Source organism: Zophobas morio, unplaced genomic scaffold (genome assembly GCF_036711695.1).
Source record: "Zophobas morio isolate AGI-343-1 ecotype UQ-CSIRO unplaced genomic scaffold, CSIRO_AGI_Zmor_V1 ptg000005l, whole genome shotgun sequence".
Classification (NCBI taxonomy): domain Eukaryota; kingdom Metazoa; phylum Arthropoda; class Insecta; order Coleoptera; family Tenebrionidae; genus Zophobas; species Zophobas morio.
This window is the reverse complement of record NW_026972110.1, coordinates 2,352,582-2,379,762: the sequence shown is the minus strand read 5'-3', so window position 1 is coordinate 2,379,762 and position 27,181 is coordinate 2,352,582. Positions and strand designations below refer to the sequence as shown.

The 27,181-nt window shown below is 33.9% G+C and overlaps 2 protein-coding genes across 2 annotated transcripts; both read left to right on the top strand.

The window, feature by feature from the left end:
* Positions 1-14,856: 14,856 nt before the first annotated feature.
* Positions 14,857-23,981, top strand: LOC135120827 (uncharacterized). Its single transcript, XM_064045148.1, has 6 exons — positions 14,857-17,980; positions 18,248-18,936; positions 18,991-19,085; positions 19,195-19,738; positions 23,497-23,600; positions 23,780-23,981. The coding sequence occupies exons 1-6, from the start codon at positions 14,857-14,859 to the stop codon at positions 23,979-23,981; spliced, it is 4,758 nt and encodes a 1,585-aa protein (XP_063901218.1).
* LOC135146177 (uncharacterized) lies at positions 23,306-27,181 on the top strand. Its single transcript, XM_064078336.1, has 7 exons — positions 23,306-24,415; positions 24,481-25,792; positions 25,852-26,120; positions 26,174-26,326; positions 26,371-26,547; positions 26,607-26,810; positions 27,076-27,181. The coding sequence occupies exons 1-7, from the start codon at positions 24,194-24,196 to the stop codon at positions 27,094-27,096; spliced, it is 2,358 nt and encodes a 785-aa protein (XP_063934406.1). The 5' UTR covers positions 23,306-24,193; the 3' UTR covers positions 27,097-27,181.

The following is a 27,181-nucleotide window of genomic DNA, read 5'->3' as shown; positions in this document are numbered from 1 at the left end:
TCACGTAATAAAATTGGATATAAAAACGAGTGGATTTTTGGACCAACTAATAACTCGTCATTTAAGCTTTTATAATTACATGATCTAAATGATGTGTCAAACAAAATACGTAATTGTGTCGTGGTACTTTCTTTAAGAACACCGTGGTGTGGTAAATAATAACTACGCGGATTATCAATTTCGTCTTCAGGTACTTGTTCCGCATGACCTGTTTGTAAATAGTTTGTAATTACTGCCGAAAAGGATAATTTAAAATTCTCGTCCTTTCGGAAATTGCATTCTAAAGATTTAAAACGTTTTATGGCCCCTTCCCGAGAAGTACCTAAGTTTGGGTTTTCCGCCTTGAACGGAAGTGGTACCGAATACCTTCCTATTTCTAATAGTCCAGTCAAATTAGCGATCAACCTCGGAATGAGAGATAATAAGCTGAATTTTCGTATATACCTTCATTTTAGCGTTCTAAAAGTTGGCTCAAAAGTCTCATAAAATCTCGTGTCTGCGTCGTAAGTTATTCAAGGTCAAAGGTGAAGAAAAACAGTTTTTTGCGATTATCTCGGTTTCTATTGCTCCAATGATGTTAACATCTATTATCGTAATTGTAGAGCATAAAATTTGGGACAAATTTTATTTGAAACATTTTTTCATGCGCTCAATCGTTTTTGAGATACAGGGCAGTGAGCGCGCAGCGCTCATCCATACGTACTGTAATGCAATCAACCGTGAATATCTGTGAATACAACCTTTAATTTTGAATAATTTGTATTATTTATCAGTTAATACATTGCATTTAATAACATTTTACATATTTTCAATACATTCATTTAATCATAATGATACTTACCTGCTTTGTGGAATTAAAAACTCTTTAAATGAAATACTTATTGTATGTATATCTTAATTTATTAAAAGTAGATTTTAAGTAGAAAAATAATTAAGTACTTTATCTTTCAAATGTGTAAGTTTTTATATATTAGATAATATATTATACTTGTTATATAATTATATATCTAAAAGTTATATTAATTTTTTCAAAATAAAAATTTAAGGAAGTAAAACGAGTTAATGTATTTTAATTTTATCTTTGTTCAGTACCTGTACATTTCTTACGATTGAAATTGAATTGCAGTGAAAATCTAGAAATCTTTAATAATTTAAAGAACAAAAGTATTAATTTTTTTCTTCTTCACCGTCATCTTCTGGACGTTCGGGAATTTCTGTTTCATCGTCATCATCTTCGGTGCCCTGAATCGTTGTTTCCAGACCTTCCAGTTATAATCATGATAGAAAAATAAGTATTTAAAACCTTACACATTTTAAAGATATAAATAAATTGAGATATACAATAAATATTTCATTAAATGCGTTTTTAATTACACAAAGTAGGTAAGTATTATTCAATGAATATGTTGAAAATATGTAAAATGTTTAAATACAATGTATTAATTGATAAATAATACAAATTTTTCAAAATTCAATCTAGTATTCATAGATATTCACGGTTGATTGCATTACAGTACGTATGGATGAGCGCTGCGCGCTCACTGCCCTCTATCTCAAAAACGATTGAGCGCATGAAAAAATGTTTCAAATAAAATTTGTCCCAACTTTTGTGCTCTACAATTATGATAATAGATGTTAACATCACTGGAGCAATAGAAACCGAGATAATCGCAAAAAACTGTTTTTCTTCATCTTTGACCTTGAATAACTTACGACGCAGACACGAGATTTTATGAGACTTTTGACACAACTTTTAAAACGCCAAAATTAAGGTATATACAAAAATTCAGCTTATTATCTCTCATTCCGAGATTGATCCCTTTTTTATCCTAAAATGACTGGACTATAAGCGTTTATGACCCTTCATAAATTTCTTTTCGCATAGGATTTCGTCGGCCGATTGAAGTTTTGCGGAAGTTTTAAATTCGTCTAATTGCCAAAACTTTCCAACCATTTGTTCAAGGACGGGTTGGGTATAATAACAAGAACCCTGTTTTACAACCCCCGGATTATCTCCATGAGCATTAACCACTACCCAACCGAATTTAGTTTCCTGTAAAATAAAGTCCTTATTCAAACATCTCCGATTAGGCTCTAAAATTTCGAAGAAGGCTTGAGCACCTAACAATAAATCTATCGTCCCTTTGACATGAAATGCGGGATCTGCTAATTTTATGTGGTGCGGAAACTCTAAATTAGCGATTGAAAATGACGTGGATGGTAAAAATTCCGAGATCTGTGGCAAAATAACACATGAAAGGTTCAAATCATAATGTTGGTAATTAGGAATAATTTTAATACTTGCTAATTGTGAGGCATTAGTATTACAACGGTTGACACTAGCGATTGATAAAACGTTCGGTTGTGATTTAAGATTTAATAATTTTCGCTCTGAAATAAAATTTAATTCGGAGCCACTATCTAACAGTGGCCGCACTTGATGTTTATTTCCAAATTTACCATAAATTTGTACTTGGGCTGTTGGAAGTACTTTACTAAAATAAACTTGTTGAGAATTTCCCTTAAGAACAACGGATTGATCTGATTCGACTTGATTATTGTCAGTACTAGTACTTGGTATTTCGTTCGGCTCGGGATTGTCTACATGCAACAACGTATTGTGATGTCCTTTACAAATTTTACAGACATACGATGATTTACATTCCGTAACTTTATGACTGTTCTGAAAACAATTAGAACATAGTTTTTTGGAGCTCACGATCTTTAACCTATCTGTAACCATTAGGTTAATGAATTTTGCGCAACAAAATAAATTATGAGGATCGGAACAATATGGACACGTTACCGATCTGTTAGAATTGGTATTTAAATTTGTTGTTGTTGATTTTGCTGTTACTCTAAATGTTAATTCTGGCAGTTTTACATTAACAGCGCTATTTTGAACGATAGGAATATCATATTTTTTTGCAGATTTGGCTGAATATTTGGCTTTCAATGCTTCTAATTCGCACACAACGATATAAAATTCCTTGTCAAAAGTGATACGCTGATCTGCCGTAGATGTTTGTTTTAAAATAATTTCCAGTTCCTCAATTTGACTTTGAATGTCGAAAAATTCGTCATAAATTGACCTGGTTATAGTCAAACATACTTGTACTATTGACAAACAAGCTGTACTTTCTTTAGATGACTTTAAATCGTTTATTACGTTTTGAGCCATAGATAATTTGCGTTTTAGCGTTCTCCGCTTAATATTTAAACCAGAAAGTTGTTCAGTAGTCATTGTTCACTAATGATCCAACGATAATCTACTTGACACTGATACGAAATACAGGACTAATGAAAAAAAGGAATGAACTGCACTTACTGGTTGTCGTCAGATGTCACGATGCTCAGGATTTCCCTGGACGTGAAGCTGCCGAAGAAGTCGTCTACGGTCTGGCGATGCTGTTGTAGTCCTCTACAGTCTGGCGATGTGTCGTCGTCAGATGTCACGATGCTCAAGATTGCCTTGGACGTGAAGCTGCTGAAGAAGTCGTCTACGCTTTGTGGATGTCGTCGTCTTCGGATGTGAAGCTGTTGCAGAAGTTCTGGGGATGCTGTCGTCGTTGGATGCCACGATGCTCAAGATTGTCTTGGACGTGAAGCTTTTATCGACGATACAGGCGAGAACAGTACCACTAATTCCGCGAGAAATCCGGCTCGAAGGACCAAAATGTTTTGCGCGAAATAAAATCACCTTTTACTCGTAGTTACACGGTTTATTTAATAACGCACAAATAATATAAAAATTACCGGTCTCTCGGGTCGGCACGTCTTTACCCTCTCGATACTTCTCGACGACTCCCCGAGAGAGTGAAATAATAAAAATTAGGTAAACTACCCTAAAACGGGTGGGAGTAGGGTGGACAAATTGGCTACGCCCAAACCCCTGTTCAGGTAAACTGAACAAGTATTTTGCATGAAAATTATCTGAAGATGTCTAGTATGTTAAGAAATATCATGTAAAAAGCGGGTTAGCTCATTTTTCAATAATTTTTAAGTATGAATGTTAATCGCCTTAATGAATCTTATACAATTATAAAAAATAAACATATCTCTTTCCCACTCGTGTGCATTGGTAAAATTGATTAAATATTAATATTTTTTGCATTACCTTGATATTTATGCGTAATCGTTGGGCACACTTTTCTTAATAACATACACCAGAATGGTCATTTTAGCAAATGCCAGAAAGTAATTAATATATATGCTATTAGGGCTTGTATTTAAAATAATGCATACAAAAGTGAGTTGTTATTTCGTTCTTGTGCAGACGTGCTCCTTGCGGTTTTAAACTGACCTGAGTGTATTTTGCTGTCCTTCTAAATCAACATTTGGTAAGGTACTTTATTGTTACTAACGGAACTCTAAGACGAAAAAATATATTCAAAAATTGTCTTATGTAAAAGTAAGTATAGTGAAAAAATAAAGAAATAGAAATAAAAATATACTTTTTTCTTATTATTATAATTACTATTATCCGAATCCCAAGTCTTATTAAACGAAAAGTACGAGTTATAACGTGACAATCAAAAGCAAGAAAACATTGGTCTACAACCAAAAAAACTGTCAAGAAAAAGAATAGATGGACTTTACTAAGTTGAACATGCTGATTCTAAATCCGCAATTGTTTTTTTCTAGCACGTCACGTTATCGAAATAAACGACACCCCTAGTAATACGCGTTCATATCTTGGAAATATTCGAATCGAAACATGTTTTGACAAAAATATGATGATATGCAAGATCTATCGTCTAGCTTATGATTAACTGATAAATCTAAAGACAGATTCGTAATCACTAATCAGCAAAAAAAAAATAGTTTAAGAATGCATATTTACATTTCTGATGAGTACAAAAAGTTTCATTTTTTGACCAATGATATTAGTAAACATCGAATCGGGCATAAATAAATGTAAATAAATATTGTCGGGAGACGTTTAGTTTTCAGAATTCATTTCATAAAAATGCATTTAAACACATACACTTTTGTAGGATATTTTGGTGCAAATCCAAAATTGTATGGAAGACAAAAAAAAAATAAAAGCGAAAATGACGCACAGCTGATGGCGTAAAACTCGTCATTAGGAAGACAACACTTTTGAGATTCTTGATGGTTATTAGATTAAAATGGTACGTTGTTATTGCGTCTTCCTCGTCTATATCCTACAAAACTCAAATGTTACTTAGATATTGACTTTACGTAAGACGAATTTCACAGATCTAAGAAAAAATGTATCTATCAAAACAATCTATGTTTCGGTTGTCCTTTCCTGTAAAAACAACAATTTTCAAATTGGTTTCTGAAATTATTGCCTTACGTAAATTTAGTGGATATAAACATACTAAGTTTACTTTAAGTCCAAAACCCGCTTGTTGACAGTTAGGACAATGTAGGAATTTGACATCGGTTTTGAATGGATACATAATTTTATAAGTTCCTTAAATCGATTAAAGTCATACTTAAAATTTCTTGACCACATTTAGGACGATATAGTAGATTAAGTCATTAAGCTAATTAATGACATCGTGCCCTTAAGTAGACTGATACTTTCTTTATGAATTATGAATTCAACAACACACACAATATTGCCGAAAGTAGTTAATACATTTTCCTTATTCTTCCTAATTTCACTCACAAGAGTAAAAATTGTATGTAACAACTTTTAAATTGTATGTATTTAAAAAGGAGTCAAATTGCTCGTTGACGAAATCAATAATTAATAGAACAACTGTTATTCCAACTAAAAATTTACATAATAATGAACATAACATGATAATGTTTTCTTTTGAAAGAAGATACCCTGGTTTCAAATGATTTTTCTGTACCTGTGTGGTGGAATGATACTCGTAAGTATTTAATTACACAGTAGAACAGTGTTTTTGTTACATATATATTTTTTAAACATGGTCGGAAAGGTAATTTTGTGCTGAACAACTCTTAAAACAGATAATATACCCACGTCGTCAAAAAAAAAAAAATTCAAATTTTTATTGTCGTCCGGTGAACTATTAGAAAAATGAAGTGAATTCTAATTTTACATAGAAAAACGCTCAAGAAGCACTAAAAAAATGTTCCAAATATTTCTGTCGACAGATATTTAATTATGTCTACGAATATGTAGAAGGACCTAGCTCTTTATAAAAGCCTCATGTATTCGAAAAGAATGGATACTTCGGTCTTTCTATTAAATCTTTCCTCAACTTTCTTGATTTCTCGATGAAAAGATTATCAGCAAAGAAATTTAAATGAGACATAATTGGTGGAACGTCTGTTTCCTAAAAATTCACTGATCACTAAGCTAATTGATTCCTAAGTAAATTTTTCCATATCACTCAAATAGACGTAGAACATTTGATCCTTCATTCGAATTTCAGGCCCAGTGAAAGTTCCTAAATATAGAAAATGTACATAATATGAAAACTGAAATTCACTGTAGTATTTTAGTTTTTACCTTGGTTTATGTTAGCAGCAGAAAGCTTAGGAAATATTGTTTTTGCACTCATGAACTTTTTTGATGACTTTTCGTGGATTCACCAGGGTGTTGGAAGTCGAACTTCCCGCACACGTGCATTTTAACTTTCCCTTGCCATGGTAACCTTAAAATAGTCGGTAGTGTCAACATTGTGATGTTGTCGGCGCTGTCAATCCCGTTGTTTATAAATAACTAACAGTTAATCTCTTCAGTTTAACGGTTTATTCGTTGCAAAAAATATTGTACACAACACGTTCGTGATTCCTGCTTCCCGAACTAGTTGTGTAAATTACTATTGATAGGTTACAAAATCTGACAAGGTGAAATAGAATAACGCATGGAAAATCGAAAAAAAAAAAAAAAAAAAAACTGAAAATGCATTTTTAATGCTAAAAGTCAAATTAAGTTCAAGTAAAAATACTTAATTTCCAAAATACCGCTTTTTTGTGACCTGATTATTCATTGTGTTAGCAGTTTCGCAAATTGGTGTGAAAATTAGAAACATACCTAAATATCAATTTTTAACTGTACCTCTAACTAGTTGAAACACAGTTTTCTATTGAATTCAACATTTTAACTCATCCATATAAGCTTTATTACCAATGTTTGCTTATTATTCGCTTCAAAAACGAAACTTGGCAAAATTCATATTTTCGAAAATACATACATACCCTTGTAAATATTGCGTTTCAACACTACAAGCATTTGTGTTAAATTTTGAAGAACACATTTTCATCAAAATATTTATTTATTTTTCAAAATAGATCCGCAGCAGCATGTAGTGGTTTTCGCAAATAGTGTAAAAAATGCAACTTTTGATTTTTTCATTTGAATTTCGAATCATGGAACTGCACAAAAATCCCTTTACACGGGGACGGCTGCGCCGCCCGTGTTTTAGAGATGGTGCGGTTCCCTGATTACAAATTCAGATGAAAAAATTAAAAGTTGCATTTTTTACACTATTTGCGAAAACCACTACATGCTGCTGCGGATCTATTTTGAAAAATAAATAAATATTTTGATGAAAATGTGTTCTTCAAAATTTAACACAAATGCTTGTAGTGTTGAAACGCAATATATATATGTTCATTATTATGTAAATTTTTAGTTGGAATAACAGTTGTTCTATTAATTATTGATTTCGTCAACGAGCAATTTGACTCCTTTTTAAATACATACAATTTAAAAGTTGTTACATACAATTTTTACTCTTTGTGAGTGAAATTAGGAAGAATAAGGAAAATGTATTAACTACTTTCGGCAATATTGTGTGTGTTGTTGAATTCATAATTCATAAAGAAAGTATCAGTCTACTTAAGGGCACGATGTCATTAATTAGCTTAATGACTTAATCTACTATATCGTCCTAAATGTGGTCAAGAAATTTTAAGTATGACTTTAATCGATTTAAGGAACTTATAAAATTATGTATCCATTCAAAACCGATGTCAAATTCCTACATTGTCCTAACTGTCAACAAGCGGGTTTTGGACTTAAAGTAAACTTAGTATGTTTATATCCACTAAATTTACGTAAGGCAATAATTTCAGAAACCAATTTGAAAATTGTTGTTTTTACAGGAAAGGACAACCGAAACATAGATTGTTTTGATAGATACATTTTTTCTTAGATCTGTGAAATTCGTCTTACGTAAAGTCAATATCTAAGTAACATTTGAGTTTTGTAGGATATAGACGAGGAAGACGCAATAACAACGTACCATTTTAATCTAATAACCATCAAGAATCTCAAAAGTGTTGTCTTCCTAATCACGAGTTTTACGCCATCAGCTGTGCGTCATTTTCGCTTTTATTTTTTTTTTGTCTTCCATACAATTTTGGATTTGCACCAAAATATCCTACAAAAGTGTATGTGTTTAAATGCATTTTTATGAAATGAATTCTGAAAACTAAACGTCTCCCGACAATATTTATTTACATTTATTTATGCCCGATTCGATGTTTACTAATATCATTGGTCAAAAAATGAAACTTTTTGTACTCATCAGAAATGTAAATATGCATTCTTAAACTATTTTTTTTTTGCTGATTAGTGATTACGAATCTGTCTTTAGATTTATCAGTTAATCATAAGCTAGACGATAGATCTTGCATATCATCATATTTTTGTCAAAACATGTTTCGATTCGAATATTTCCAAGATATGAACGCGTATTACTAGGGGTGTCGTTTATTTCGATAACGTGACGTGCTAGAAAAAAACAATTGCGGATTTAGAATCAGCATGTTCAACTTAGTAAAGTCCATCTATTCTTTTTCTTGACAGTTTTTTTGGTTGTAGACCAATGTTTTCTTGCTTTTGATTGTCACGTTATAACTCGTACTTTTCGTTTAATAAGACTTGGGATTCGGATAATAGTAATTATAATAATAAGAAAAAAGTATATTTTTATTTCTATTTCTTTATTTTTTCACTATACTTACTTTTACATAAGACAATTTTTGAATATATTTTTTCGTCTTAGAGTTCCGTTAGTAACAATAAAGTACCTTACCAAATGTTGATTTAGAAGGACAGCAAAATACACTCAGGTCAGTTTAAAACCGCAAGGAGCACGTCTGCACAAGAACGAAATAACAACTCACTTTTGTATGCATTATTTTAAATACAAGCCCTAATAGCATATATATTAATTACTTTCTGGCATTTGCTAAAATGACCATTCTGGTGTATGTTATTAAGAAAAGTGTGCCCAACGATTACGCATAAATATCAAGGTAATGCAAAAAATATTAATATTTAATCAATTTTACCAATGCACACGAGTGGGAAAGAGATATGTTTATTTTTTATAATTGTATAAGATTCATTAAGGCGATTAACATTCATACTTAAAAATTATTGAAAAATGAGCTAACCCGCTTTTTACATGATATTTCTTAACATACTAGACATCTTCAGATAATTTTCATGCAAAATACTGCTGCACTGTTACTTAGTCTTAATAAAGTTAAATGCTGTAGAATCAAATAACTTATCATCTCCACCGCCATGTAGTGATAAATTATTTACGAACATTTCATAGTTTACATAAAAGTTTTCTTTACAAGTACGCTCTCTCAGTAGAGTTAGAAAAAGTGAACTTGTATTTAAAATTGTCTGCAATGTTTCAACACTTAAGTACATTGGCTGATAGACGTCTCTGAATTTGGCTTGGAAATTTATCACTTTCTTCTTACTGATGAAAGTTTTATACTTTTGTAGTTCGCATAGAAATACATCAAATTCTATATCACGCACCAAAGGCACAAACTCTGTCATCTTCTTCAAAAATTCAGAAAATTCCCCTTGATTAAACACTACAGCACTTGTATTCTGCGCATTAAAAATTTTAACAACGGGCTCATAGTCCGGAAAAGGTTTGATCCCTACACTTATGAATTTGGAGCCTGATTTAGTAAGCGGGAACACTATATCATCCACAAGTTTATACCGTTGGTTGATGATTTTTTTAACCTCCTTGGCTCGAATATTCTTTTCAAAGTTGTCCAGCAAGTTACATAAGGTATTTTCGAGTTCTTCATCGCCTTCGAAATCATCTTTACATTTTTGTGCAGACACGTCCACCGACGAACCCAAGATCGATGGAACCTCACTAACGACGGGATCCATAGATGAAATCAATAGTTTTTGATCGACAAGCAACGCTGCATCATAAGTACTTAGCGAATTCTGACGACAGCCTTCAGGAATTGGCTTAGGTTTTTTGCTCTTAGGCAGCTTCGACATCGAATCTAGGATGCGTTTCTCACTCACCATTTTTTCTAATTACAAAAAGTAAATTGATCAAAATTCAGAAAATAACTAAAAATAAATTCACTTACTTGCTTCAAAGTTATTTTCACCTAGGAGACTTCTTCAGGGCATAAATTATTTCACTAGGACAACTTCTTCAACGTAAAACTTCGAGTATAGAATAACATAAACACAACACTTTGCTTTTTCTTTTACAAACTAAATCGACCAACGAGACGACCTGGCGGTAAATTAGGGAGTGCAGGTAATTAGGACAGGTCAGAAAAATTATTAAGTTAATAAAAATAATTATCGAAAGAATTTGATATAATTCTTTATTAGCTAATTGATTACATTTGGTGGCCATCTTAGAGCGCTGGTAATTAGGACAGGGCGAGTATATCAAAATCATATTCAAAATTATAATCCATGATATAATATGTTTGTATGCAATCCGCATTACACGAATTTATTATTACCATACCCAACATATAAGAGGAAAAGAGATAGCTTTATTTTTGAGAAGTTATACACTTTTATAATGTTTTGTTAAGAAACTATGCGCATAAACATAGAGTCCTAAGGAATGCAAAAATGGAAAGTTTACGTACCCTACAATTGTACGAATGTCATTTTCAAAAATAGATTTCAATAGTTTTTAGAAGACTAGTGACATTTACTCAAAATTTAAGGAATGCAAAAATTGATTTCATTAATTTTTAGAAGAATTTGATACCAGTCTTGATTAGTAATTAAATGTATTTGGTGGCCATCTTAGATCGCGGAAAATTATACTAAAATATATAAGAGGAAAAGAGATTTATTTTTGATAAATTATAAGTAAAGAAATAAATATTTGAATATTTTTATTTAATTCATTAATTCATCTAAAGTAATTTTTAAAAATCGTAACGATAATTAAAAGGATATAAGAATTTGGTATTATTCTTGATTAGTAATTAATTGCATTTGGCGGCCATCTGAAAGCACAGAAAATTATACCAAAATATATAAGAGGAAAAGGGATAACAAAGGAGATATATATATTTCAATAATTTTATTTAATTCATTAATTCATCTAAAATTAATTTAAAAAATCATAATGATAATTAAAAGAATATAAGAATTTGATATCACTCTTGATTGTGACGTACACATTGACACAAAGGAATTCAAAAAAATGGATTTCATTAATTTTTAGAAGACTAAAAAGAATTTGATATCAGTCTTGATTAGTAATTAATTGAATTTGGCTGCCATCTTAGAGCGCATGTAATTATACCAAAATATATAAGAGGAAAAGAGATAACAAAAGAGATATATATTTCAATAATTTTATTTAATTCATCAATTTACCTAAAATAAAAAAAAGATAATTGAAAGGATGTAAGATTTGTTATTCTTGATTAGTAATTAACTAATTGCATTTGGCTGCCATCTTAGGGCACAGGAAATTATACCAAAATATATAAGAGGAAAAGAGATAGCTTTACTTTGATAAATTATAAGTAAAGAGAGATATAGTTCAATTATTTTATTTAATTTATTAATTCATCTAAAATAAATTAAAAAAAATCATAATGATAATTAAAATATAAGAATTTGATATCACTCTTGATTAGTCATTAATTATATTTGGATTAAATGATGTAATTAGCTTAATGGCGCTGGTAATTAAGACATCGCTAATTTGCCGCGCTGGTGATTAAGGGCTAAAGCGCTGGTGATTAAGACATCGCTAATTTGCCGCGCTGGTAATTAAAAAGCAATTAAAAATGCACTAATTGCCCTACCTTACTACTCATACGTAACGAAGTTGCTAGCATTCGTCCAAAAATTCCCATTAACTCACTACAAAATTTTATTTAGCATCTTTTTTACTGCCAGGAAATAAGTGGAGAGCATTTTGAGCAACTTTTGTAGAAAACAGAAATTTAATTTTGGTTTCAGTTGTTATTGGTCAATTTATTTGTTGTTTAATATTAATTAAAATTAATAATTATTTATTTATTTATATTTATTGTTAATAATTTATTTTGCCATTTCAATCAGAAAGAAAGTATGAATATGCTATGTCGAAGTTAGAATGTGGCTCCGTTGTGTGGTCTCCTGATTACCCCAATCACTGTCTGGAACTAGTGAAAGTTCAAAGAATTTTTTTTGAAATTTCTGTATTTGAAGTCTTACGGCCTTTATCCGGAAAGAGGTTTTCCCCAAAATGATCTTTTGAAAATCTTCTACATACAAAGCCTAGAATCTCGAAGGCTAAGCATTTCATTGTGTTTTCTTCATAAGCTTGTCAACGCCAACGGTGTAATCGATACCAACATTTTACTTGGAAAAATTTCGCACTGACCTTTAACGCATTTAATGAATGCATGAATGAACGAATGATAATAAGCAGCAAAAAGTCGGTTTTACTTTTAACTGAAACTGAAAGTGTTTACGTCGTTTTTATTCGAACGTTTTTCCACCTCTGTTTACAAGATGGATCAGTGACTTCGTATCGAGGGTTCATGGGGGTTTTGCCCCATTCGATTTTTAATTTGTTTTTTTTTTTTATATTTCCACACTACTACGTTACGTAATGCTGTGGTTAAAATTATTGCATATATTTCGAAATTATTTTGTATAATATGTACACATCGTTTATCTAGATAGGTTAAATAAACTGTGACTTAAATCTCTGCTTTGAGGCGGCAAACTCATTCAAATCAAACTAAATTCTATGTGACATTCTTTCAATGTATAAACATAACCATTTCAAGACGTCTAAGGCTGAGAGAGGCCATTTTTACTTATTAAGAGTAAGCAAAGGAAGTGATGTATCGAGTCTATGGGGCCACTTGGTACTTTCATATTTTTTCGACGTTTCATGACCCTAAGACAGAACCGTAACTAGAGAGAAATCAGAAATGCTGAGCCTCCCCTAGACTTAACCAAATGTGAATTACAACATCGAAAATCAAAATAAAATGCAATGTTTTATTTAATAAGCGGAAGTCGAAGCAATAAAGAAGTCTGGTCTGGACCATCGCATTGTGATCCGATTATTGTAATTCGTAGAAAATGTCGTTTATAGTTTAGTTTCTCTGTTTCACTCTCATGTGTACAATTCAACAAGCGTTATCGCGATTGGTCTTAAATTACAAGCACTTATAAATGCTTTTCAGTTCAGTCATACTTCTGCTACTACACGTAGAAGACGTGATTAAATTTTTTCGTTATTTTATTGATTAAATCAAGATTCATGACGACTCACTCCATTTTCCCGAAAATTTGGGAAGACAGTACCTACTTTATCATTAGTATTACACTCCATCCAAACTGATATACGTGTGCTTTCAAAAATGTTGATGACGTCATCACAAAATTTTATAATGTAAAAACTCACTTGAAACAAACGCCTAGCACGCTTCTTTACCTTTACTTAAACATTACATACAGGGTTAGTGACGAGAGAATTACTTCTGAAAATTATTTTTACGCAACCCAAAATACTAATACCCTGTACTACTTGATATTATCTAAATTTAAAATGAAATGCCTAATCCATGATTGCTTTGACTTTGGCAGTGTCACTTTGACGTTAATTAATTTTTAACATTTTTTTTCATCGTTGACTCGCCTCTAGAGCCTCATTGGATCGACGACATACAGTCAGATCAATCTGGGCTATACTGAAGCCGTAAGTGCTCTACCAATGTTGTTCGCCGCTAATGTGCATGTGTTAATTCGCCATCTCTGCGTCACCTAGAGCCTCTTCGAAGCGCAAATCTGCAACCTCTGGACTTCTTCGGCCATCCATTTACAAAAAAGCCGTAGCATCCCCCCAAAATGCCCAACATTTTCAACAGATTAGTAGTTAAATTATTTACTTACTTGTTTGAGTTTGTGTTGTAACCTTTGAATAAAATGCCGTAAAAGGAATTTTTAGAAATAATTTTCTCGTGATTAATCGGTTGCAAAAGATCAAGAGGCACACTGACAAATTTATTAGCGGCGCCGGAGGAGATTTTCGACTGACTGCGGTACCACCATGGACACTCGCGTAACCTCCTTTTCCACAATTGTCAAAATGAGATTGCCAAACTCAAAGCAATCATGGATTAAGCATTTCATTTTAAATTCAGTTAGTATCAAATGGTACATGGTATTTGTTAGATATCATCTCGCTCTGCGCAGGCGTGAGCGGTAGAGGGGAAAGGCTGCACCCCTTCAAAACATTGTAAATTATTAGCTAGCTAGAAAGTAAGAGGAGAACAAGTCTCCAAATAAACATATTTCATTATTAACCCACAATTTTATTCACAATTGAGTTACCCGTAAATGCATGGGTAACTGGGAACCATCATATTCCCCAACATAAATTGGTCCTTCGAGCCGGATATTAATACCGCGAATGTATTATCGAACACGCGACAGTGATATCCAGTAACAACAGTTCCATTGGCATCATCACATCATTTGAAAACATCTCCAGGAAGACTAGGTTAGTGGCATTCCTTTCTTACCATCTCCTTATTCATGCATGCGTTTATAATTGCAAGTTTGTATTCGAATTTACTTTGCACTGGGGTTATTGCCATATATTTTTTGTTTTCTAATAATAATTGATCGATATGACGGTTGAAAGGGAAATCAAAACACTCAAGACGAAAAGGGCTGTTGTCAAACGCAGGTTTACTCAATTTGCACATTTTTTTAACGATCCGATTAATAAAGGTAAAATCGCGGAAATTGAAAAAAGATTAGAAGGTGTACAGTCATGTATGCAAGAATTCGAAAATTGTTATATGCAGCTTCACGACTTGGACGAATCTCAGGTGAATATTGAGGATTTAAATGAATTTGAGAACGAATTTTACAGGGTAGTCACGGAAGCTGAAACTTTTGTTAGCAGTAAAGGTAGTGCAGAGATACCGTCAGACAATATTAAATGTATACCTAACAACGTAAAATTGCCAGATATCCAATTGCCCACATTTACAGGCATATTTACAGAATGGATTAGCTTTCGTGATACGTATTTAGCGCTTATTCATAATAGTACGTTAACTCCAATCCAAAAATTTCATTACCTGAAAGGTACCTTAAAAGGGGATGCAAAGCAAACCATTGAGCACTTAACACCCACAGCAGAAAATTATGAATCGGCGTGGTCCCTGCTCGAGGCGCGCTATGAAAATAATCGCTTAATCGCACAGCATCATGTGCGCGCGCTTTTCGCTTTACCCGCCATAAGCAACAAAGATTCGAAATCACTTAGATCACTTATACAAGCTTTGAATTCAAACCTTAAGGCCTTAGAGAACCTTGGTCGTCCAACAAGTCAATGGGACGATTTACTCATTTACATAATTACTTCCAAATTTGATCATAATACTATAATTGCGTGGGAGACAACGCTTTCAAATATAATCCCTTCGATGCAAGACATGAGCGATTTTTTAAACCAACGCTGTCAGATGTGGGAATCACTGGAGGTTAACGCAACCAGTAGGTCTAATTCTAATTTTCATAATAAGATTACCAAAAATCCATACATCAATAATCGGGTGATCTCCCACGTGGCGAACACATCTGCTCCCTTTGGTAAGTGCCTTTATTGCAAAGAAATGCACAATATCTATAATTGTCCTAATTTTTTGAATTTATCTATCGAACAAAGAATCAATGAGATCAAAAAACGAAAATTATGTCTTAACTGCCTGAAAGGTGGACACAAATTGATGTCATGCAATTCCAGTAACTGTAAAAAATGCAACAAACGCCACAATTCCTTGCTACATATAAATGAACGCGAAACAAGTACATCTCCCGAACCATCAACTTCTTCTTTAAACAGTGTCAGTAGTCATTGTGCACAGATCTTGAATAAAAATATTACATTATCCACTGCCATGATCAACGTGTGTGATGAACATGGTAAATTAGTCCAGTTTCGTATACTCTTAGATAATGGTTCCGTTTCCAACTTCATAACTGAAAGAGCTGTAAAACAATTAGGTCTAAAAAACGTACAAACGATAAACTTGTCACTTATAGGAATAGGATGCAGCTCTTCAGTAATCAATAAGACAGTTAGCGCTCGAATTTCTTCAATTATCAATAATTTTAATGCAAAACTCGAATTTTTAATAGTCTCAGAAATAACGGGCAACATACCATCCACCTCATTTTCGCCCATAAACGATATTCCAATAAATATTAAACTTGCCGATCCTTTGTACAATGAATCTAAACCAGTAGATATTTTAATTGGAAACGAAATTTTTTGGGACCTAATGTGTGTCGGTCAAATTAGGTTGAGTAAACAGGGTCCGGTATTACAGAAAACCCAGCTTGGTTGGATTATCGGGGGCGTAGTAGGATGTTTTAATAATCAAAAAACTTCGTCATGTCATGTTACGAATCATTCATTAGAACAGGAGGTAAAACGGTTTTGGGAAATTGAGCAGTACTCGGAGGACCAACCTCCTGAAATTAATAACATCTGCGAAAAATATTTCTTAGAAGGTTCTAAGAGATTAGAGAATGGCCGGTTTTCGGTAAAATTACCATTTGTAACGAATCCACCGGATATCGGTGAGTCTAGGAACAAAGCATTAAGGCTGTTTTATAATCTCGAGAGACGCCTTCACAAGGACCCTCACTTATTCAAGCAATACTCAGAATTTATGGCTACTTACTTAATCCTAGGACACATGACGGAGGTTGCTAATCCCAACAATTCTGGTTATTTCTTGAGTCACCACCCAGTTATTAACGAATCCTCAATAACGACCAAATTACGCGTTGTATTCAATGCCTCAATGCAAACCACTAACAATAAATCCATTAACGACAGCCTCCTAGTCGGGCCCAATTTGCAGCAAGATCTGTTCGGCATTTTAATTCGGTTTAGATTTTATAAAATAGTGATAACCGGCGATATTCAAAAAATGTACAGACAAATACTCTTGCATGAAGATCATAGAAAATATCAACAAATATTCTGGCGCGATAACATAAATGAGCCGGTGAAGGTATTTCAGTTAAACACCATAACTTACGGTTTTGCTAGTTCATCTTATTTAGCTACCAGGTGTTTATTAGAACTCGCCAGGTACGCAGAGCTCGAATTCCCTGACGCGGCCAGGACAATCTCTACAAGTTTCTATGTCGATGACCTTATTTGCGGTGGAGACACACCTGAACAAGCGGCGCAATTATTGCAAGAAATAAAGAGCATTTTAAAAGGGGGAGGGTTTGAGCTGCATAAGCTTAATAGCAATTACCCTCAAGTAATTTATGGCAATGAGCAGGTAGGCGAAACTTATACAGTATCCTTGGATAAGCAGGGTCCGACAAAGACTTTAGGGGTACTTTGGGATAATAATGCGGATGCTATTAGATTTTCAACTTGGGAAAAACCTGCATCGAAGGTAAAGGTAACAAAGAGAATTATCTTAAGTACAGTCGCAAAGATATTTGACCCACTTGGACTTGTTGCACCCGTTACGGTTACGGCAAAAATAATTCTGCAAAAATTATGGGCCTTAAAAATCAATTGGGACGAAAGTGTACCTTGCGATTTGTACACAATATGGAAGAATTTTATGAAGTCACTTCCGGAACTGAATAGTATAACGATACCGCGTAGAGTAATTCATGATTCAACACAAGTTCAGTTGCATGGTTTCTGTGATGCAAGTCAATATGCATATGGCGCGTGCATCTATTTACGGACCATGGACCCGTCAGGTACTTATCGAGCCCAACTTTTATGCGCGAAAAGTAAAATTGCACCCTTAAAGCAGCTAACAATTCCCCGGTTGGAATTATGCGCGGCACTGTTATTGGCACGTCTCACTAACAAAATAATAAAAATTATAAATATTCCTATTAGAGAAAAATTTCATTGGTCCGATTCGTCAATCGTATTAGCATGGATACGTCTTAATCCCTCGACATTAAAGACATTCGTTTCGCATCGTATTAATGAAATACAATCATTAACAGACATTTCAGACTGGCATTACGTCCCCTCTAGTAAAAATCCTGCGGACATTTTATCAAGAGGGGCTACTCCATTACAATTAAAAATGTCCCAAATGTGGTGGACCGGTCCCAACTTCCTGGAAGGTCACCACCAAAATATTCAATTTGTCAAAGATGAGCGCACGCAATTACATATTCCAGAAGTAAAGTCTGTTTGTTGTTCATCAGTAACAAAACCTAGCGTACAATTTGATTTACTAACCAGATTTTCTACCTTTTCAAAATTAATCAGAGTCACTGCTTTCATTTTACGATTTATAAACAAGGCATTGAATAAAACTCCAAAATTTAATGGTCACTTATCTTGCGAGGAATTGCAGCGCGCCCATGATTGTGTGATTAAGCTATTGCAAGCCGAAGCCTTTTCTGAAGAAATTCATAATTTAAAAAATCATAGGCAACTCCTACACAACAACAAAATTTGTAATTTAAATCCCTTTTTGGATCATAAAGGCCTACTAAGAGTAGGGGGTAGATTAAAAAACTCTAATTTAGACGTCGAGCAGAAACATCAATTATTGCTTCCCAAAGGTCATCATGTGACAAGGTTAATCATTAAAAACTATCATGAAGACAATTTGCATTCTGGTTGCCTGGCAACTTTATCAGCCATTCGCCAAAAATATTGGCCCATTGCAGCCCGCAGTTTAATTCGTCGTGTAATTTTTAGTTGTTTTAAATGTTACCGTGTAAAGCCTGTGGCATTTCAACAGCTCATGGGCGATCTACCCAAAGAACGTATCACGCAAGCTCGTCCATTTCTTATCACAGGTATAGATTATGGGGGTCCTTTCGTCATAAAAAATGGGTACGGGCGGACCACAAAAAGGATAAAAATTTTTATCGCTATATTCGTCTGTTTCGTCACCAAAGCAGTGCACATCGAAATGGTCTGCGATTGCACAACATTCATTCAGGGTATTAGGGGAAACTTTACTAAACTTTGAGGAGATGAATACATTATTGGCAATGATAGAAGCATGCTTGAATTCCCGTCCAATTATACCCATCTCAGAAGACCCTAATGACCTATCTTCCTTAACCCCTGGCCACTTTCTCATCGGCACTCCGTTGACGGCTCCGGCGGAGCCCATTGTTGGCGAAGTACCCACCAACCGCATGAATAGATATCAGCTCGTGGAGAGCTTGAGGCAGCACTTTTGGCAACGATGGTCGAAGGAGTACCTGCACAACATGCAACAGAGGACCAAATGGAGCCGTACACCAACACAGCGTCCAGCACTAGGAGACCTCGTCATCCTGAAGGAAGACAACACTCAACCCTTACAATGGCCTCTGGGGCGAATCTGCGACATACATCCTGGGCAAGACGGTCACTGCAGGGTGGTAACAGTGAAAACTGTGCGCGGAGTGTACAAAAGGCCTCTCTCGAAAGTGTGTGTAGTGCCGCGCGAAAATGAAGAAACTCGAGCGCTTAATCTCAGTAATAAACCACCTACTGTACTCATTTAAATCCATGGACATGTAATTTAAAATTTTCTAGTTATGGTACATATAATATTTTCTGAATTGTAATTATATCAAATTCAGCGCGGGGAGCTATGTTAGATATCATCTCGCTCTGCGCAGGCGTGAGCGGTAGAGGGGAAAGGCTGCACCCCTTCAAAACATTGTAAATTATTAGCTAGCTAGAAAGTAAGAGGAGAACAAGTCTCCAAATAAACATATTTCATTATTAACCCACAATTTTATTCACAATTGAGTTACCCGTAAATGCATGGGTAACTGGAAACCATCATATTCCCCAACAGTATTCGTATTTTGGGTTGCGTAAAAATATTTTTCAGAAGTAATTCTCTCGTGACTAACCCTGTATATATCTTTGTTTTAACTTATAAAGGGTATCATAAAAAATAAAATTTGCAAAATCAAATCTTTTAATTTTTGGAAAGAGCTGGATCTGATTTCCAGTACATGGGCAAGAGAAGTTCTGTCGAAATAATATTCGACCATTTTTTTATGACGGGGTGCGTTCAGAAGCAAAGTGGTGTAAGGTTGGAAAAGCGCTCCTAAATAAAACATAAAATGTGGAGGACAAAAATCTTTTATTCCTCCAGCCTGACGAAAAAAAAACTGCGACCAAGTACACTTTCAACAGGTTGAAGACCTCTTAATTCTCCGCTACAAAAAAAACTTGCCTAACTTTTCGAAATGAAATCAAATCAAAGATTCCGAATCAAAGTACTTAAATATTTGAATATTACGAAAAAAAAGAGAAAACTGAATTAAAGTAACAGGATTAAAAGTTGTTACGATGGTGTAGCGGCAAATTTAAATATGAACAAAATCGAACTCTATAACAGGAGTCCAAATTATAGGTAGGTAGGTCACGGTTACGCGATCGGTGGTTCATTTCTACACGTTAGAACTCTCTTCAGTTTTCAGCTATACGTTGTGTTGTGAAATTTTTGGATTACAACACATACTCACCCTTGCGGTGCAAGACTGTTACGTAATTAACAGTGTCATCTCATTCTTTGGGGGCCACCAACCTGAAGGAAGCGCATTCCACGAGAAAGCAAGTACCCCACGCGAAACAAAATTAAAAAGGTTTGCGAGATAAACCCAACTAAAATCCCTCTGCTAATATTGCCGTAATTGACCGGAGAACTTCATCTCGTTCCTTTTGTGGTTGATTTTTTATTGAAAGCGCTAAGTTGAGATCAAATCTGAAAATTGTCCGCGTTGTCATACATTTTACAAATGACCCCATCAATCTGAAATTTGTACTCCCGGAGTTCTAACGATGATTAAACATAAATTACTGTAGTGCAAAGCTAACAAATAAGTTACATGAAGTTAAATATGCCACACTTTTTCAACGATTTCAAACAACAAAAAATTTACATGAGATTAAATCAGGTGTTATTTCAAGTGATTCATGTCATCAAATAGCATTCACAGATTATCTCATGGACCAAAAACCCCTCATTGCATGCAAACAAAAAATAAACACATATTCAATACGATCAAAATCAGCTGCTGAATTCAATTGAAGCCGCAAAAAATATTATTAAACGCACAAGAAAATAATTAGATCTGAAACAAATTATTAAAACAAGTCATAAAATATTAAAGTTCCTTTCTCTCAAAATGTACCAACGTTTACATGTGTTCAAATGCCATAAATCAACTGTTAGCAATCTTGAGTGAGATATATTAGGAAATGTGCTATAACGTAATACTTAAGTAAAAACATCCAGAAATTTTAGTTACACCTCGATAAACAAAAGAATCAAACCTAAAGAGGTATTCATGACTGTTACATTGTGTTAGAACCAGTAACAGTTAAAAATCTTGACATGAACAATAAACAAAACAACAAACAATCATGTGCTAACAATTAACATCGGCGGAAGTTTACAATATTTCAGATTAGAAAAGTATAAATAATAATTAATTACGCTCATCGGGAAGAAAGTGTGGCATCGGTACGATTTAACTGTCGTTAAATAATTGCTATAGTAGACCAGAAGCACAGTAGAGATAACAATCAGTAGGGACGGCTCGCCGTTTTTCGTGACCCGTTTTCGTGGATGGTCGTTCGCTTTATGACCGAATGAGGGCGCCCAACTGACGTCTAAAATATTTGAAATTTGGCAGTTTTGTTACAATATTTTTGCCGGTTTTGCTTGTTTAAGACTGCTTTTCCAGTAGAATTGTACAAATAGTATAAAAATGTAATTTTCACAATAAAAGGTAAAATCTTCGTCCGATGAATTTTCATACAGGATCCCTGTTGTGCGCCTGCCTTATTCTCTCCCTCGTGTTTGGAATTCTTGGAAAAGATAGTAAACATAACACACTTTTTGTTTAAAAAGTCGTCGCAAACGAACAACAACGGTGGTTATGAAATAAATATAAAAAATTTATTATATATGATTCCGTTGTTGTGGTAAAATTAAATATAAAAGTAATAAGAAACAAACTACACGTAACAAAAAATTATATAAGCAGACCTTCACTCAATAAACAATTTTTTTATTCATCATGTATATATATATTTTTTTTTTGACCTACACAATCTTGAGTTTTATTTTGAGACGTTGCTTAACCCATAAGCAGTCGCGCGTGGGTAAAAATGACCCAAGCCGTACATTTTGTCAAATATCTTTTTTCGCTTAATCCCTATGGACTTCCGGTTTCATGAATTCCTTAATTATTCTTACCTGCGTCGACCCATACCAATTACCTGCACTTTATGCGAGTCGACAAATATGTATTTTTTTTTGTAATATTTTTTTTTAAATAAAAATTTTACTTTATATGATATTACGCTTACGGGTTAAGTTGTTAGGTAAAATGGGTTTTTTTCGTAAAATTTTTGAAATTATTAAACAATTTAACAGGTGCTGTTCTTATTTTTATATTTATTCTTGTATAAAGTAATTACCATAATTACATTATCATGCCTGTCTGTTTATTTCTCTACTTTTTTTTAGCTTTCTACATATATAAATAATATGGATACTTTCTTTAATAACTAAAAGAGTCTATTCTCGAAAAATATTTAGTCCTCATAAAATACTCCTTTACCTACAGTCCATTACAAAGTGTACCATTTCCGGATTAACATTTATGACTGTATAAGTAATAAAATAAAAACTGTAACAAATCATCGTGTTTATAATTTAAATATCGACTTTTTTTTTCTTATTGCGATTCATGATTATACGATTTGAGCAAACTACACAGTTTGCAATATTGCGTACACGAATCAATTTTTGAAATTTTAAATGAAGTGATACTTTTTAAATTGGGTGGCGACATCTAGGAATAGTTTAGGCAACGACCATCCATGACGGCTTAAAATTCGGGTCAGAAAGAACAAAGGCGCCGACACGAGCTGTCCCTACTGATTGTTATCTATGCTGTGCCAGAAGCTATAAGGTTATATGACCATCATAAAATCATCACATTGTGTCGAAGTTAAGTTGTTTACAATAGAAAAGGTTTTAGGGTCGTAAATAACGTGTCCACTGCAGCTCGACCGGCTGTTGGTGTTTCGTTCAGGGGCGGCTTTCACTAAATATGTAAATCCACCACTCCACTACTTCTTTACTACCTGAGTTCCGAAATAACCACTCGCTTTGAAAGCCGGCCCTGTTAAATGTGAACAAGAAATGTTTAGAAGACGTGTAGTAAGCCGTTTCGAACCAAATTTCCGCGCGCCGAACTTTTGGTAAGAAAAGGTGTAGGAATGGAAAGAAACGAAAACCACTAAGAGGGAGATGCGCAGAAGGGTGTGTTTGAGCAGGGTGAGTCGCGGCCAGTTCGACTTGGCCTTTCTTTCGAGTAAGACGTCAGGTTGGTGCTCTCTGTGTTTTTTTCAAATGTCTGTGCGCTGTTTGTTTCCTGTTCTAGTGCTGATTTCTTCTAACGGAGTTCCACCCCCCTGACGAATCAGCGAACATAAGAATTCTTTGCTACGTTCGAACACAGAGAGGTTATTTCGGTGGTGAGCACGTAGTTGGTTTGAAGATCCGAGAGGTATGTTTTCCACGTGATTCCGTGTGTGCTGGTGGAAGAAGCGGCGTTGCTTCTCGATGGTTACGGAGTATGTGAGACGCGGGAACCACACATATGTGAGCTTCGCGTGTGTGATTCATATGTGAACGGACGCCACAAAATGGCGGCACTTCCGGATGACGCCATGGCCGTTAATTTTCGTACCACGGACTAAAATATGAAGGACATTGTACTGTGTAGTTCGGGTGGCTCCGTTTTATTTCCGTGGTGGCGCTGCGTGTTACTAGCCCTGGTTTTCCATTGAAGTAAAGCGGTGTTTCTATTGTTTTACCAAATATTTTCAATATATTACAACAATTTGGTAATTCTATTAACCACAGTTAATAAAAGATGCATCAGGCAATTAGTGGAAAGTGACAAACGAAGATGACAACAAGAAGTGGCAAGTGTTTTGTACCAATGTGCCGTACAGGTTACAAAGGTGCAACAGGTAAATTTTCGTTATTTCGTGCTCCACATGATGAAAATCTATTGCAAATCTGGCAAAGAAAAATACCCAGAGGAGATAGAAATCTCACATCCCGTGACGTTGTGTGTGAAAGACATTTTACTTCGTCAGAGATAATTAAGGAATGGAATTCTGGTTCGGTAAGTACATTAGATGAACGTATTAAGTACCTAATGCTTATATACCTTATTTGGTTTCTGATCAGATTTCAATTCCGTATAAGCGTCCAAAATTAAAACATGGGGCAATACCAACAATATTTCCTAATTGTCCTAGTTATTTAACAACAGCAACAGTTTCGAAAAGGAGGATAATCGAAAGACATGAAATTCCATCGAAAAGAGCAAAAATGGAGCAACTTGAAAATTTGGAACCTGTAGACAAAACAGTCGAAGACCCAGACGTAATTAAAAACCCATTTAAGGATTTATTGGATGGAAATATACCATTTCAATTGCCACCTTTTTGTAATTTTACCACATACGGTGAGGGTGACACTAAAAATGTATTATTTTCAAAAACAGTTATCAAAAACCAGAAGCCAAACGTGCAGCATGTTTTAGTAAATGAAAATTTTCAGTTACATTTTTTTGTAAATTGCGTGGAAGTGAATATTGAATGTAACTTTGAACAGATTGGAAGGGATGTAAATTTATTTGAGGAAACCTTGAAGATATTTATGTTATCAGACATTTGCATTGGCGGTCCAAAAGAAAATTTGTATAATGTTACAAACAGCAGAATTGCTAAATTTGATAGTACAACAAGTCGATGGAGACATAATAATTGCATATATCTGTTAAAAGAAAAACAAGAATGCTGTATAAAATGCGGTCATTTGTACAAAGTGTCTCGTTCATTGAAAAGTCAGGATACAACAAAGACCAAAATTCCAAAAAAGACTGTTGACAAGAAATCTTTACAAAGGACAACTCGAAGTTTGCGTCTCAGAATACAACACATTTTACGAGCCAAAGCAAAGTTTTGTAAAATCAAGCAAGAAACTTGGGAGGGAAAGCTTAACTTATTACCTACAAAACAAAAAGATATGATTTTGGAATGTTTGAATTTAACAAAATTTAAATCTAAAAATAGACGAAGATATACAGCAAATTGGATTATGTCTTGCATGTTGCTTTATATTAAAAGTACTTCGACTTATGAACATCTTCGACGAAATGACATTTTGCCATTGTGTTCCATTTCAACAGTGAGGCATTATTTGAGGAATGTTAATATAGCGTGTGGTTTGGATAATAAATTCTTTGAATTGTTTAAAAAGAAGTTGTTATACAAAAATGAATTTCAAAAGGACGGATTACTACTTTTTGATGAAGTTCAAGTAAAATCAAGTGTTACAGTCAATCCAAAGACACTACAGCTGGATGGGTTTACTAATTTCGGTATTGAAGATTCAACAAAAGAGAAAAAAGAATTAGTTGATCATGCGCTAGTTTTTATGTTTTCTGCTCTGCATGATTCGTTTGTTCAACCAGTTGCAGTTTATGGTGTGAAAGGTTGTAATTAAATGATTTATAGTATTTTTTTTGTGTACTAATGTTTCAGTTTTGTGTAGGGGCAACTAAAGGTGAAATATTGGCACAGATTATTCTCAAAATTATTATTGAAATTACCAAGGCCGGAGGAAATGTACGGGGAATTATCTGTGATGGAGCCACAACAAACCGGAAAATGTGGTCCATTTTGGGCATATCTGGCCAGAAAAACAATTTAGTTAATAGTTTTAAGAACCCTTGTAATGATGAGCCGATATATGCATTTTCAGATACACCATATTTATTTAAATGTGTCCGAAATAGAATGTATAACCAACCACATTTAGTAGTAAGTAATAATGTATTTATTCTTCAATCATCATTATTGCAAATCATTTCCAGACTCCTTTTGGCAAAATATTATGGTCCTATTATGAAGCACTTTATGAATTAGATAAGAAAAATCCGGGCAATCTTCGCGTATGCAAAAAACTATCATATGATCATATAAATCCAACCAACTTTCTGAAAATGCGCGTTAAACTGGCCACTCAAGTATTGTGTATAATACACTTTTTTCTTTTACACATTTTTTGTAGATTTTCAGTAATTCTGTAGCTGATGGGCTGACAATTTACAAAGAACGCAACCCTTCCGTCATTGATGATAATGTTAAACCAACCATTCAGTTTACGAAGTTCATGAATTCTCTTTTTGATGTTCTCAACAGGAAATGTTATCTTGATGGCATATACAATGATAGCAAAGACTTTGATGTGAGATATAAAATAAATGAATAAATGACTTATTTAATGCAAAAAACAAATTGTTTTAGATTCTACAAAAAGGATTGCAATTCTTAGATGAGTGGGAAGATCTAAAAGTAAAGGGATACATTACTGAACGTGAAGGTTTAACATCAAACACATTAGAAGGCTTAAGAGTATCAATACAATCCACAATTGATTTAACGACTCTTCTACTCTCCAAGGGGTACAAATATGTAGCAACGGCTAAAATTAACCAGGATCCACTAGAGGTAGTATACTGAAAATATGTATTTTTACAGGTTTAACTTGATCGAAAACCCCTTCTGTGATTTTATCTTTTATCAACATATCAATTCCCTTACCTTTTTTTTTTTTAATTACGTACTATTACCAAAAATATATTGTTCTTGAAATAAAACTAGAAATTTTTTGGTATCATCAGACAAAGTAATGGACCAAATGACCATCCAAATTTTTATAATTTTCTCAATTTATACAAACTTTTGTCTATCAATTCTTTACTTCGTCCTCCAGAATTTGGTAATTGTACGGTGACTGCAGGTGAACTAAATCCACAAAATTTAATTACATTAGCGGACATGAAATCTATTTGGGGACCGAAAATAGAAGGTTTTCGTCA